Source organism: Homalodisca vitripennis, chromosome X (genome assembly GCF_021130785.1).
Source record: "Homalodisca vitripennis isolate AUS2020 chromosome X, UT_GWSS_2.1, whole genome shotgun sequence".
In the NCBI taxonomy this organism is placed as follows: Eukaryota; Metazoa; Arthropoda; class Insecta; order Hemiptera; family Cicadellidae; genus Homalodisca; species Homalodisca vitripennis.
Window position 1 is genome coordinate 71,673,350 of NC_060215.1, and position 15,628 is coordinate 71,688,977.

The 15,628-nt window shown below is 33.4% G+C and overlaps 1 protein-coding gene across 2 annotated transcripts in view; it reads right to left on the reverse strand.

Annotated features, from left to right (window-relative positions):
• Positions 1-15,628, reverse strand: part of LOC124369180 (glycine receptor subunit alpha-2) — a 63,392-nt gene that overhangs the window by 23,377 nt on the left and 24,387 nt on the right. For both annotated transcript variants that reach the window (XM_046826991.1, XM_046826990.1), the window contains exons 2-3: positions 8,079-8,179; positions 703-853 (exon numbers count right to left, since the gene is read on the reverse strand). In XM_046826991.1, coding sequence (XP_046682947.1) covers positions 703-853; positions 8,079-8,173 — 246 coding nt within the window. In that variant the 5' untranslated portion in view covers positions 8,174-8,179. The remainder of the gene's footprint in view (positions 1-702; positions 854-8,078; positions 8,180-15,628) is intronic.

The following is a 15,628-nucleotide window of genomic DNA, read 5'->3' on the forward strand; positions in this document are numbered from 1 at the left end:
ATCTTTTTATTTGTGAAAATAACTGAAGAACAAGACTGACAGAATATGAAGTCTACTACCCAAGGAATATCACAGCTTTCGTTAAATGATTACGAACTCTCTGTTTATGTAATTTTTCGTTATACAATTTCGAAAAATGGTGAGCTGACTTTAAAATATTTTTTTAAAATTCATAAATTGCACAAATATTATCCGTCACTCCGAAATACAAAAGACATACGCTCTATTTACAAGCAGTATGAGATCGTTACGCTCGGACAGCGTACGGACAAGTGTGGCCTCGCGGTAACCGAGCCGAGCCCGCACCGAAACTCGGCCGACTCACGTGTCGGGCGCGGTGCGGATATGTGTGTCCCAACCTTAGTCGAATGCAGTGCCGGCTCATACGATTCTTATACTGGTCAGACGTTCTATAAATATTGAAGTAACGGACATATAATATAATTCCATTACCGTAAGTAAATTATCTAAATAATTTACAAAATCAAGAATTTCTATAGGTGTGAGTAGTAGTAGTGATTGATTACAGGCACTATTTTAAATTTTACGTTTAAATGCAAATATTTTCCAACAAAGTATTTATGTTCAGTACACAATGGTTCTTACAGATTTTTACCAACAGTTTCCCCATTAATTACATGAAAAAATCCTACTAATGAAACTGCAGAAGGGAGCACAATCTAAAACTATAACAACACTGACCATAGAGTTCTCATCAATAGAGTCCAACCCCATTACGGTGACATGGAAGTAGACAACTGTCGGGTTTCCGTCCTTCTTCGGAGGACGCATTTTGTCATACAGCTTCGGGTCTTCTGGTAAAATATCGTTAAATGTAAGGCTGGTCGAGGACCTATAACAAAAAACAGAACGTTAGTTAACACTTGATCACCTCTAATCATGTATGTATGGTCATGCACTTCCCATAACAATTGGATACCTTTTTACTAAAGCAATAAAGTTTTACTCCTCACTTTTATTTAACGAGAAACCTTATCCCTCATTAAGCCTTAAACCTTATCACTCGTTTTCATGGCCTACTTGCCTGAAAGTCAAGCTTAATGGGGTTGGAAGTGTTCCCCTTTTCTAAATTGATCATTTATAAATTCTACTCAGTTTATCAATGCTGTAGTTGTTGTTCTGCTAGGCAGGAACCATGCATGTTGGGGTGTCAGTAGCTGATTACGTGTTAGGTGTTGAAAGAGTCTGGATAGTACAAGTTTTTCTATTACTTTAGATAAAGTGGGTATTAGTGGAGACGGTAGTTGGCTGGTTGAGTAGCAAGTCCCTGTTTGTATTTTGGATATACCTTAGCTATTTTTAACGCAGACGGGAAAGTTCTTCTTTGCAAGTTTTCAAACGTTTTGTGGAAATATTATCATAGTCAGCGGAGGCTTTTTGCATCAAAGAAGCTTTTGGCTTTTTATAAGCTTTTGATACTGCAATTATGTGTTCTTGCTGTGTGAGGTGCTTCAACCAGAGGTCGTACTCGTTCTTGAGCTGTGCTGCATTTCTTTTGTCTTGCCCGGTCTCCCTGTGGTATTGTATGGATCTTCAACATGGAGAAAAGCCTCTTCATCTGATCAGCAATTGCGTCGTATGTTTGCGAGTATTTTTGTGTTTTTTATTTGTTTGTCTAGGTTCGGGGGCATGTGAGATCGATTGCTTGTGAAATAATCATGCTTAGGTCCTGTTATAAGATTCCTCTACGTCACTTGCACAATAACCAATGCCCAATCTTGCTGGCTGAGAAGTGTCTTATTTTGATCAGATTATTATTACAACAATTTATTTGTTCAATTGTGAGAGGAGGCATCTTACTTTTTCAAATTATAGTGCAGAGCTGCCCAGTGTGGCCCGATGTTCCTGTATTAACTACTTGCACGTTAATGTCTTCGTAATGGATATTGGTACAAGCACAGTCAATTGAGGTTACTGGGGTCGACCATATACTTGTTGGCGGAAGCTTCAGTATCTGGATGTATATTCACTTAATATATCTCTCATGAGGATGTAGTCATTCTTTTATCGTATGCTGTCAGTGTTATCATTCCCTATAATGACTAGAGATTTTTCAGACGAAATATTTTTCAAGCTTTATTTAGTGTTTCCTTGGTTCCTATAAACTCCAACAGGAAAGAAGCAAAACGTGTCAGGTTTCACACAACACAAAATTCATGCACGTCTATATTTCAAGATTTAAAAAAATATAGTCTTTGGCAAACATTGCAACCCATTTGACTCATGAAACAGGCTATTTCATCTTAGTTCTAAGGCTTATGTCGCCTGAATCATAACTTTCATCCCGGCCTTCGGCAACGCGACCGACTAAACTCCAGCAACAGCGAACATCACCTTGATGTCCAATACGGTATATCTAAACCTGGAGCTGGACTGCTGGGCATTCGCTCTACCGTAACACCGACACAGGAGCTCTGCTTTGTGGTTCTAGCAGGAACTATCGACGTGGCCAACGAGCGGCAGGATATTCCTACGAACACTTGGAGGGTTCTTGCTTGGAGGGTGATTAGAAGACTGTTCAGAACTTAAAGAGTTCTCGTGTCTTCGGTACTATATAGATAAAATTTTCCTCTCAGCAGCGCTGTCCACGACCACATTGCGTTGGTAAATAACGTCATCGAGGCACTTTGTGAGCGATATGAAGGTAAGGTAAGGAAAACCGATCTCTTCGACATTCCCCGAATTTATTTTACATCTCACGGCCTATATTTCCAAAGGGAAACGTTTGTTGGCCGACACTATAGTAAAAAGCTAGCCCTGATGTCATCGCTGCCACCCAGACATGCTGCAGCTGCGGTACCTGTGAAGGGAACAACACAATCCGAGCCGGCCACCTTACGTCATGAGACGTTCGCTGCCGCCATCAAGTCCTCCAATCAACCGGAGATTTCCAGCATTTACTCGATACCAAGTCACTGACCGCCAAAATTCCAAATTTGAAACTGGCGAACCTGTACTATAGTAGTCACTCCAAAGGACGTGGGGTCACAAACTTTTTAAAGAAAAAAATTTAATTTCAAGAACTTTTCCAATTCAAAAAGCAGACGAGAAACACTTTTAAACAATCGGAAAACTTCAACCCCAAAATTCAAAATCAATTGTTCTTGGCATCTACAGGTCTCCTAGTGGGAACAGACATTGAAAAAAAAAAATATTAAGATCCTTACTAACAGACCTGACGAACTATTACCTTGAGTACATCCTGATGGGTGATTTCAATATAAATGTCTTGGACAATAACCAGCAAACTACAAAACGATTAGCTGATTTATTAAGGTCATTTGACCTCAAATTGCTAGTCAAGACCCCAACAAGAGTGACAGCAACGACACGATCCGCTATTGACAACGTTATCTCATACGCCCTAATGTCACAGTGTCTTTGATAAACACTGTGATTTCTGACCACTATGTCCAAGAAGCCGTAATTGAACAAATTTCATACGGGAGCCCAAAATTTTCAAAACTATGAGACACACAAGGCCGTAATAATTTAGGTACTCTCCTCAACTCTTTTCTTAAAAAAGAAAGTGGGACTTTCTAAATGTATCCCAACCAGTATAGCAATAAATTGAAATCTATGTTGTTGTTATTTATATCTATGTTGATAGAAAGGAAGTATCAAAGTTTGAAAAAAAAACAAAAGTAGTTCACTAAAGGAATTCTGATCTCGAGAGGAAAAGTTGTTTTACTCTGAAGTTTATAGATCTAAGCAGCAAAGCATATGATAGATCTACCTATCCACCCAGATAGATTTTATATATATATATATATAAATTAGTATAAGAAGTGAGTGATATGAAAGAGTACGGTAATTAATTGAGTAAATTAATTGTTAAAGTGGATTAACATTTACAGAATTTCACCTTTACAACTTGAACCATACAAAAATATTTTGAAGTTCCTATAGTTTTCAAATGTCCTTTGTGTGCAGTACTGCAGAAGTAGTTCAGTAGTGACCACCAGGAACTCCTTTTGATAATCCATTGAAAATAATTTACAACAATATCCCTTTCAATACTCTTCTTCTCCGTACAACTTAACACTTCTAGAAGTATAAAGAATTTCAATTGCGTCCTTTATGAATATTTTGTGGGTTAACATTTATTGTGATCAATTTGACATTAGTGATTTAAGCACCGTGTAGTAATTTCTCTAGAAATGTTTTGTTCTTTCGCCTACCATCGTTGATCAATCTCTTTAAAGCGTGAGAAGGGTAATTATCAGGTATTGAAGTTGTGAAAATTATTTCTTGGTGAGATATAGAGATTTTAGGGACAGTAATATTTTAGTTATTAAAAGAAGATTTTTTTCTAGCTAAAAGCTACATACTAATAATTCCACGATAGTGTTTTATTTTATGATATTTTACACCAAATATTCTGTGCAGTATATATCGGATAGGTTACCCAAGCACAGAGTATTTCATTCATTAGCACGAAGAACTCTCACGTGCTAAGTTCACTGTATGTATCGATCTAGCAGTATCGTCACTATCGACCAGTGTTTGTAGCACGTAAGTGTTCAGTCGCTCAAGGAGGATTAATTTGAAGTAAGAAGGAAATCAATCGGTGTGAAAGCAGAGGGATGGTCTCAGCGCACAATACGCTTTTATCCCAGACTCGTTGTCTTCTATTGTTGCATCATTTCTGCTACTGTCTTCCTTCAATCGCCTCAACAACATCCACCCAGATAGATAATGCCTCCTAGTACACGTACTGTTCTGTGCCTTCACTCAAATTATGGCCCTGAACAATCCTTATGAATTTCAATGAAAACACTACTCCAACTACTTTTACTACAGGTTTCAATAATTTCCCGGAAAGACGAAATGTTTTACCGTGTATCATAGTTTTAAAATTAAAATTCGCATATCTACTTAAGACGGAAAAAAACTACTTTTGCATGCAATCAGTGTTTCCACATCCTCTCTGGGATTGTGAACAAGAGTCGAGTATGTATCTCAATCAACCGTCATATCAATTTGTAGTCGTATTAAAGGAACATTAAACGTAAAACAGGCGTTCAAAATGTTTTAGCTTACTAATTTGGATTAATATGATTCGAATGAGATCGAAATTCAAATTTATTACGGTGCTGTCGGGTAATATACATTTAACGCTAGCCGAAAAGGCTTTAATTTCGTTATTAAATAATTTACTCGTAGTATGTTGTCATGACTATGCTACGGGAAGTCGCAGTAGAACTATATCGCAACTTTTGTTGAAACTAATAGTAATTTTGAGTTTTTTATTTGAAAATGTATAATGATCCAGATGTTAAACTGAAAAACCAAGAAACAAAATGAGGATGTTTTTATGGTTTAAAAGGCCTTGTATGTATTTATTTTTGTTGCATGTTGATATTTGCTGATCGAGAGACAAAATCATAAATCAATATGTAAGTATACTTTGTAAGAATTCCAACTATGTCTACAACTGACCGATCCTCCTCCTGCACAATGTCCAATATTGAAAATTAAGTGCCTAGTCCGTATGCTTACGTATGCAAAATAAAAATTCACAATGACAGTATTTCCAATTGAAAGAACTTTCTGTAATTACAAGGTCACAATACAATAACCAAGGACAAAAGAACGAGTCGCTCGTACAAAAGGTATACCTTAATTCTCAGTACAAGCTTCGATTACCAAATGGTTTTATTATTCAGAGCTGTATTTCAGACAAAGATAGCGTATTTAGGAAGCAAGTATTCTCCAACTAGGCACATCACAGGGGTGTCAGTGACTATTCAGTATTATAGTTTTAACTTCTTGTAGCTTCAAAGATATCTAGAATTTCTCCTTCTGCGTTCTATTTATATCTCTCTTTGCAAGCAGAACATGCACTTCATAGGACAGAATAATAGTAAAGAATTAGAAATATTCAAATTGAAAATATTCCAGTAATTTGTGCGGAAAGTGTGGGAAGTTTTTCTGAAGCAATGTCCAAATCAATTAATGAAATAATTAGGACAGAATAATAGTAAAGAATTTAGAAATACTCAAATTTAAAATATTCCAGTAATTTGTGCGGAAAGTGTGGGAAGTTGTTCTGAAGCAAACCTATGTATTTAATTTCAGCAAAGTGTGTCAATAGATATAAAACCACAGTCTGTTTTGTTATGTTAACGAACATGCCCTAACGTAATGGTTTCCTTTGCAAGAGTAAAGCTACATCAACAAGTAGAAAAATTAAATATACAGACTTTGTGGGAAAAGTACCAAAATCGAAATTTTCCGATGATAAAGAATATATTCGAGTCTCCACTCAAAATTGCTAAGTGGAGCTTAACATCAATTTCTATACGCTTTTGAAGGGAAATTTTTATGAAAAGGTCTGAAAGTAACAAAAAGGTGACAATTTCAGAAACGGGAGACCTGCACAAATCTTAATTGGACATAAGTAATGCTTAAATTTATAATTACCCGTTGTAAGAGGTAACATATTGACTTTAAAATATATTTATTAAATATTACATGAATGAAACTATAAACACTGCAATATTAGAAACCACTTAAATGAAATTTAACTTTATTCTAGTCTCTCATTTATACATATATAATAATATCTCTGTCTAACGTGTAGTCTTAAAGAGGTATAGTTTGTTTTCATTTTGTTAGGGCGTATAAGCTAGAAATAATTGTACGTAATCAAAATCGCTAGTGCACCTTTAAATTCTGTTGTTTTACCAAAACTTTGACTTGGTTAATTCACCAATGCTTTCACGAAAACCAACTTATTTTGAGCTCGGTTTTTTTTAACTGTGATAAGACTTCCATATTATTTATGTTTTATCACATAAACTCATGTACATCCACGCGTTTAGGTCCATGAAACATAGACATACTGTCCATCTACGACTTACTCCTCAAGTATACGTGAATTAAGAAATATTTAACTAGAGGCCAAAACTAACTGACGATGGCCTCACAACATAATGGCTTCTGCAATGAATTAAAACAAATTAATGCTCTGAAATGAGCCTGAAATATGCATTTTTTGTGGAAATAGTAAAACATAATATTCTTGAAGAATGGCCGTATCACCCTCTCATCTACTCCTTTGACTTGCATTCTCATCATTGGCTATCTCAATAATCGTACATTTTATGCTTTATAAAAATAAACAAAAATAGAACCGAAACAAAACAGGAAGACCAGCTTACACTCTTAAAGAATTTATTATCATAGACAACTATTAGAATAGTACTCAACTAAAGTTTTCTGAAATTAGACTAAACTACGGTCTACTTAATTTAACCTAGTGTATTTATCTATTGCTGCATTTTGTACGAAGTGTAGACGTTAATGTTGAAATTATACCTAAGAGGTTTGTGTGGGGCCGTATAAAATTATATTTTTTGTAATAAAATCTCTTTTAATTGCCTTCTTAAAAATCAAAATTGAACAATTTAACAAGATCTACAAAACTTACTAGATTAGACACACTAAAAACCTTTTTGTTTTTATATATAAGGTTTAGCTGGAGGATGGCATTCAAATATAACTGGACACAGTGAAATAATTAATTAATGAAAAATATTAGCATCCTTGATTTCTTATCTAAAAAACCAAAAAAAATAATATACTAATTTAAAGGTTGTGTATAAATAGTATCAACCATTGATATGAGCCGAGAGCGTCAATACCACAAGGCAACAAGTAACCACAAATGTGTAAACATGAACTCCAAACATTGCAATAGTCCTTTTGGCCTTTGAATTTCCAATATACTCTGAACTCTAAGGATGTCAATTTGCATTCGGTCTCACTGGTCAACAAAGATGGATGCCTATAACCGCACAGTCTAAGGTGTCTGAAGAACTTTTTCAATACTGTTTACTTTGTACTGTATCAACTATCCTCTCTATTCAGTTTGATAAGATCCTCGCAACAGGTCCTTGCCCCTTGAGGACGGACATAAAATCAATGATCCTTAGAAACATATTCAACTCATTTAGGTACAAAATTCATGTATGCAAGGAGTGCAAAATATTAAGTTAAAGTTTAACTTAAATTTTAAATTTAAGTTAAGGGAAACTAGCTACGGTACTCACTCTATACAGCTGATCCAGCAGAGAACCAGTATCATGACAGGGGTGGCACCCCAGTCCCAGGGCCGTGGCCGCGGCCCAGGTTCATGCTTCGTCATTACCACCTGAAACAGTCAACAATATTTTTAAATAAGTTGAAAATAAATCTAAGGTTTGCTTAATTCGACATTTTTCTTATTGAATTCCTTATAACCGGATACTAATCTGACTACCCCATAATTCAACCTGTTGCCTCTGAATTCTTAAAATTTTTGTTTTGTTACTGAGACAGCTCTTTTTATACGCATGTCTTTTAATATAACGTACAAGGTAGACGTACTCCACACCTCTGTATAGTAACGTTGTAGCGTAACAAGCTTCGCTGAAATTGCATGCAAAATGTCCACGTCGTTTCAATACTGAAAATTTCCAGCCCTTCGAGTGATAGAATTTGCTAACGCTCAGCCAAAAATAGCTTTCATACGATATGTCACCTTGTTGTAGAAGTCCTGAGAATCTTGATCATTACGATCCTTAAAACATATTATTTGGTCATTTTCCATTACGTCTTGTATTTATTATGTACTCCATTATTCAGTCTCTAAAGATAATAACAACTCTGATATTTATAAAGTGGAAACTTCGCAGATAACGCAAAGTAGACTAAACTTAATATAAAAATCAATGAGAGTTGTCAAATTAAAGTTACTTAAAGTATGTCCCACAGTTGTGTAGTCAAGGACAGCAGATGTATCTTGTTCTATGCAATAATCTAAAATATATTTTATAAATAATGATCTAGAAGAAATTTATAATGAATAATCACAAAGCTTATATATATATATATATATATATATATATAATATATATATATATATATATATATAAAGGAATTTAAAATTTGGATAATAATACTACAAAATATTGTAATAAATGGCAATAAATATATGAAAATATAATTGTATACATTAGTTATTCTATATTCAATAGGATAACTAATATATATATATATATATATATATATATATATATATATATATATATATAAAATTTGTTAAAACCTCCAGCGGAAAATTGTTTCTGGAAATCCTTTTATGTAATTCAATAAGTAAAATTAAATTCTATGGAAAATTCCTTTAATTAAAGAGGCGGAGTTAGGGCTGTAAAGCTCTCTCTACCACTCAACCTTTGTTTAAATGTTTTTAAATAAAAAAGGATACATTTTAAAGAACCGCTAACACAGATAAAGTATAACTGTCATAAAAGATTCGTGCTCTAAAGTCAGTATGACCTACTTTATTGACAAAAGACGGGGTAAATTCAGCAGACGTGTCTTTATTTCCTATTGGTGTAAAAAGTACCAGCCCACACACCCCAGGCTGAAAGGCGAGTCCTGAGGGAATAAGATATGACGAAATCAACCACCCTCACTGCAGCTCAGGCGTAGCAGCAAATGACACGTTATATATAAGGTCAAATAATATACATACAAAGGAAGGCTGAAAAGTTATCAACCTGAGGAATTTAAACAAATGATAAATTATCGGTAATAAATTTGATTTTGTACACATTTTCCATTTAGACCACAACATATTTTACTTAAGGAAATAGGTCTAGTAATTATATGTATTACTTAATTTCGTTATTATTATTATATCTTGTTACTTTTTAATTTTTAATACAGGGTTAAGAGTTGAAAGAAATAAAAACATATAATAAGAATAACAAAATAAAAATAATACGCAAAATTACTATACGTAATTACTATTACGGATTGGTTGTCTTTCTGATGCATCTGACTGTGTAATTTCTTATACAATTCCTTTGTGACAATAAATTAGTTATTGTGTTACAATTTGGATATTAATTGTAAATGGATTGTTAGATAGCAATGTTAGGAAAACAGTATTCAATTAGCATATACGTTTGTGAAAATCGATCACACATCCGTGAATATCCATCTAATGACTTTTAACAGTTTTGAGTTTTATTTTAAGAAAAGAAAGAACACGTTTAATTTTCAAATACGTTACGGAATTTGTTTATTTTTTTGTTTTTTTCTTTGTTAACTGCTATTTATTTAAATTTTATGACGAATACAATAAAGGGTATTCAATAAAAATAAGCAGTAATAGCCAGCGAACGTACTTAGGATCCAATGTGTACTAAAAGCTACGATTTACCTGTGGGTAACTATAACAACCCCAACTCAGATTTAATACTCAATTAAAATAGATTAAGCAAGTTTTATAAGATGAATTACATTGATTAATTTAAAGAAAATAAATATTTGTACATTTAACAAAATGTAACTGTTGCTTATATTTTTATTTTGCAATGTAAAGTGAATTAATTAGATTCACAAATAAGCAAAAATCAAGAATGGCAAGGCATACTTTTCTTATAGCCAATGAGAAGCACCTATACTCACGAATATACTCCTTTAAAAGAATGTACAGGGTTTCCGAAAAAGAATGCCCAGATTTTTAAAAGCCGTTATTTAAAAACTACTCAAGATAACTAAATGATTTTAACGTCAAGTTGAATTTGAAATAATTAAGTTTTGTTTTTTATAAGGAGATGTTGGGCTTGACATGCGCAAAACAGCTGCGCAGCGGCAGTCCTCTATCGTGACTGACACGCTTGGCGCCAGTTGCAAGTACAATGTTTACGGCACAACAGAAGGTGCAGTGGGTTCTGTTATGAGCATAGTCAAAATAAATTGTTCCCGTGCAGTGTCGATTTCGAGTTACGTATCGAAGTCAAAATTTGCCAGATGATAAAGCCATTTGTCGCTGATTTTAACAGTTACGCAACATAGGAAGTGTGTCGAATGGATATTCAACACATTTTGGTAGGATTGAAGTCTAAATGTTTTACGAATAACATCGTTGACTGTCAATGTGGGTGTGATTATCTGAAGACTTCTATGAACAATCGATTTCTTCGGGGAATTTAGTTATCTTTTAATTTGACGTTTAAATAATTTAATTATTTTGAATAAAGTAACGTTCGTTCAAAATCCTAGTATTATTTTTCAGGGACCATGTACATACTTGTGAAAGCTAAAAATGTGGGCAATAATTGTTCCCACAAACAATTTCAATTTCAATTCTTGTTTTCATAAACTAAGAAACACAAAACGATAAACCTCAGTCGGTCTCTGAAATTGGTTCAGTAAAAAACTTTATAAATGTATACCGAATGGAAACATGATAGAACATGAAATAGAACATTAGTCTACAGATACAGAGTATACAATTAAGACTATCTCAATTTTATTTTTGTTTATGTTTTTTATTAATAGCGTTACGGCTGACATCATATGTGAACCAGGAAACTTTGCGTCAATGCAAACCCCCGCATAAACACAAAGCACAAAAAAGCGCAAAAATCCTGAGCAAATTTGAGATATACCAGGTGTCCTAAAACCCAGGAGGTCTCACAAAATATCAATCTTTGAGGATCAGAAAAAATATTCGCTGCAATAAAAGTATCATCTCGCTTTTACTGTTTAACAAATGCTCATAAAGAGATGTCATCTGTGAATATTTACATGACCCAACTAGGAGTGCTTTGGTGTATCAGAAATTGTTACGGCTCCGCCAAAAACAGGTGTTTATAAGGATTGGTAAACAATTTTAACTGTAGGATTCACATATTATTATTTCACATTTACTTTGATAAGAATCCGTTTTTACTAGCAATTAGAGAGCAATGAATAGTGGTCTCGAGAATGAAAGGAACCGGGATCAATCGACTTCTGGTCGGTGCTGATTATCGAATTAAAAGAGATAGCAATGGGCTTGAAGTCGAATTCAGATTCCTCTACATAGGAATTTTCGCAATCATAAAGTTGAGCACCTGAGTAGAACTATATTATTGTCTACGTCAACAGGCATAGGTTTCACTGTTTACGGTCAATACACGTGTAACTACTGAGTCATAGTTTCCTTACTAATCAGTGCGGACTCACAAATAGAACAGTATAAGCGACGCGTTATTTCATATCAGTACATTTATACAAGGAGAAATCGGTGAAAACCCTTACTTACATGTTTAAACTTGGTAAATGGGTACTAACTATTACATGTTATTGAGATTGATCAGCTGTTTGGCAGCTGAAGTATCATACGAGTATAATATATTCTGATGCGATTATAACGTCCTGTATCAATTTGTACTTAACGTATCTATATGTACTGAAATGATCTGCTGTTCTTTGTTATTTTATTAGTTTACTTAAACCCTTGTAGGAAAGCTAGATTTCGGTTTTGAATAAAGCACAAATGATGTGTCCACTACACGTGTGATATTTTACTTTGTTATGCCTTCTAGTAGGCTTTATCTGACTAAACATTAATTTTTGATTTTGCAGTTCCAATTCGGAAAAGTATTTTATTTCGTTTTACCTAGTCATTGACTAAACTGTCTTAAAGAACGGAAAATTAAAGGAACATACGCTTTTCAATTATGTAAATTAGCTGGAGATATTACTAAAACGCTGGGTTTTAAAGTATAGCTTATTATTTCTACTCATACAGAAAGATAAAATCTAATTTTGGAAATGGTGGCTCAACCATGGCAACACAATTTCTAACATTAGAAGCCGCCTTTAGTAAAACTATCTTCAATTTACTCCATAAGAACAATGTTACGCCTCGTGGAGTTTTACGTTTTTCTTTTTAAATAGTCCAAACGCTTTTTAGTGTTTTTTGCACATTATATATTGTTTAGTAATTATTACACGATGAAGTATAACAAAGATTGAGATTTTTTCTGAATACCCTACAGAAATATCGTATAAACTAAAAAACATTCCGATGCGTATCAATGATTTGTTTTATTTTATCGTGAACTTGTTATTATAATGTTACTTTGAATAATTATCTAATATTAGTACCAATCGAGAATTAATATTTTGAAATTTTACGATATCTGCATAAAATTCATGTCAATCAGGGTTCAGACAATATGTTTCATACAGTAAAAAAAGGAAATTCATCCTGAATCAAATTGTATTTTATCTATATAAAAATAATGATTGATTGGAAATTATAGTTTTAATAGACGTAACAATGTTCAATACTTCATTTTGAGTTATGGCAAATAGACGGATTTACATCCATTAGATGCATTACCTTTTCAAAGGTTGTGAACTTTAATAAAGCAATTGAAAAACAAGTTAAAAATAAAAATATACACTAGATACTTCTATTGCATCTATTTTCAGTCAGCAACGTAGTTCAAAGATGTCCTCCAGGAATGTAATGTACGAGCAGTGTAGGAGCACAGAAGCATGATGTATTAGAGTTCTGATGTGAAGGAATAAAGTGTAATTGTTGCCGCCTTGCGCTCCTCATCAGGCTTTATATCTCTATCGATCCGAAATATTCCAGCCCAGGGCGCTTATAAGTAGGAGACTCTTTTACTAGCGTCTATACTCTGGTGGAAAAACTTGAGGACTCATATTTAATACCTTCCTTTCTTTCCTATAATGAAGTGGGTTTCAAAGGGAGTGCGCGAGTTATTCAAGATATGTGCTTTTGAGTAACGCAAAGAATTCAGTTCGCGCACCATAAAATGTAAGTTTATATTGTTTAAATTTTTGACGCGCACAGCTTTTTAACTTAAGTATACAACCTTGTAAGTAGAGGGGGTTTCTTAACCACTCTGGAAGATTTTCAATAACTTCCAGAGAAAGAGCGGATTAGAAGACCTCAGACACATAATGCGTGATGTTTGGCAAACTTTAGATTAGAGGCTTTCTGGACCAATAGGTACTCATCGCTATTTTATCTCGGCATTAACATAAACACTGGAAAAACAGTACAAACACTTTTATATTTGATTAATAAAAAATGTATCTTCTCAACGTATTCTGAAATATATTTCAGGATTATCAGACTTATATTTTCTTTTTAAAACAATCATTCACTTAACTATTAATATAGTTTTACAGTAGAAAAATGTTGAAGGGAATAATAAAATTTCACAAAAACTGTCTTTGTTATGAGTTCTTCGGTAGTTCTTAATACTGACATATAAAGAGAGTGGCACAACAAATTAAAATTAATCTCTTCTTCAAAGACAATATCACTGAAAGACAAACTGTTAATTCCAAATGAACTTCCAATTACAACTTAAATTCTTTTCTAATGAGTGTAAGGAGTGTTTTGACTCACAACATGCAACCCTTGATCCTATCACTGTTCCCCGGTTTATTAAGTAGCAAAGAGTGACAGAAATTTGGATCAATCACCATTTTGGCAACCCTCTAAACCCTAACCTTACCGAGGGTGGTGTCTGGAATTAGCCACGTGGACTCAGATCTGGGTAATAAAGGGTAAGTTAATTTAAGTATATAGCGGTAATCTTTATTTTAGGGCTATAAAATATTACGATCTTATTTTTTGTTGTAGACTTTCATGTAATTCATTCTTTAAACATCCAAAAGGTATAGGACTACAAGAACAACTACAAATTGTTTGATGCGTACTTTTAAAGTGTGTGCCATCTTCTACAACTGTACTACCAAAAATAAATAATTAAAAGTGTTTGATGTTTAATACTGTAATTATATGGTAAAACTCAAGAACGTTTACTTCAGCCGTCTTCTAAGTCCTTAAAACTTTAAAGAAATATTTTAGATTTTAATATACAAATCTAGTGTTGTTAAAGCTTAATAACCACCCCCCTTCCGTCTTATACTGTAAATATACACTGAGTGAACTATATTTAAGCCTTAAAATATTTTATTAACACAATTATTTATTATGAAAGCCAATTTTTATAATTAGTAGAGTAACTACAATTTCGACTGCATTATTTTGAGGTCCGTTAGAAAAGGGAGCTAAGGTTTTTACACGATTTTGCATTTCTTCAAACTTCGGCGAATCCCAAACATTTGGTGATTTTACTTTTGCTCTATTTCATAGCCACAAAAATATATAGCAGCTGTCTAGAATCTATTTCCTATTTCCCGAGTACTTAAAATACACACAGCTTCAAATTTGCCGGACATATATATGGAATCCAGACATCCAGACATATCCAGACATTTTTGATAAGTCAACATTGGTCTATACGAGGATAAAAAAATTATAGTTATATTTACTGTTTCTAAGGAAATAAATATGTAACGGCATAATCGTAATTATGTGGTTTATAAATTTAAAAGAGTTCTGTTACGAAATATCTTGGATCAAAAATATATGGAAGTATATATATTGTAGGACATTTTTGGAGGCTCGAAGTTTCCATTAAAGGGTAAATAAATAAAAATTAATTTATTTGGAAGTGTAAGAGTAAATTATAAGAAACTGGCCATTTGTTTAAAAATAATAAGGAAAATTAACATTATGTAATAATGTGTAAACTTATTTAATATATTCATCTGAATAGGTACTTAAAAACTTTTTGGATATTTTAAAGTTCAAAATTTGTTCACACTTGTAACTACAATTTTATATTTCCAAATACGCGCAAGTACCGTATCAAATTAATTAGTTTCTCATATTAGATCATAAGGACTGATGGATTTTTGATAAGTCAACATTGGTCTATACGAGGAT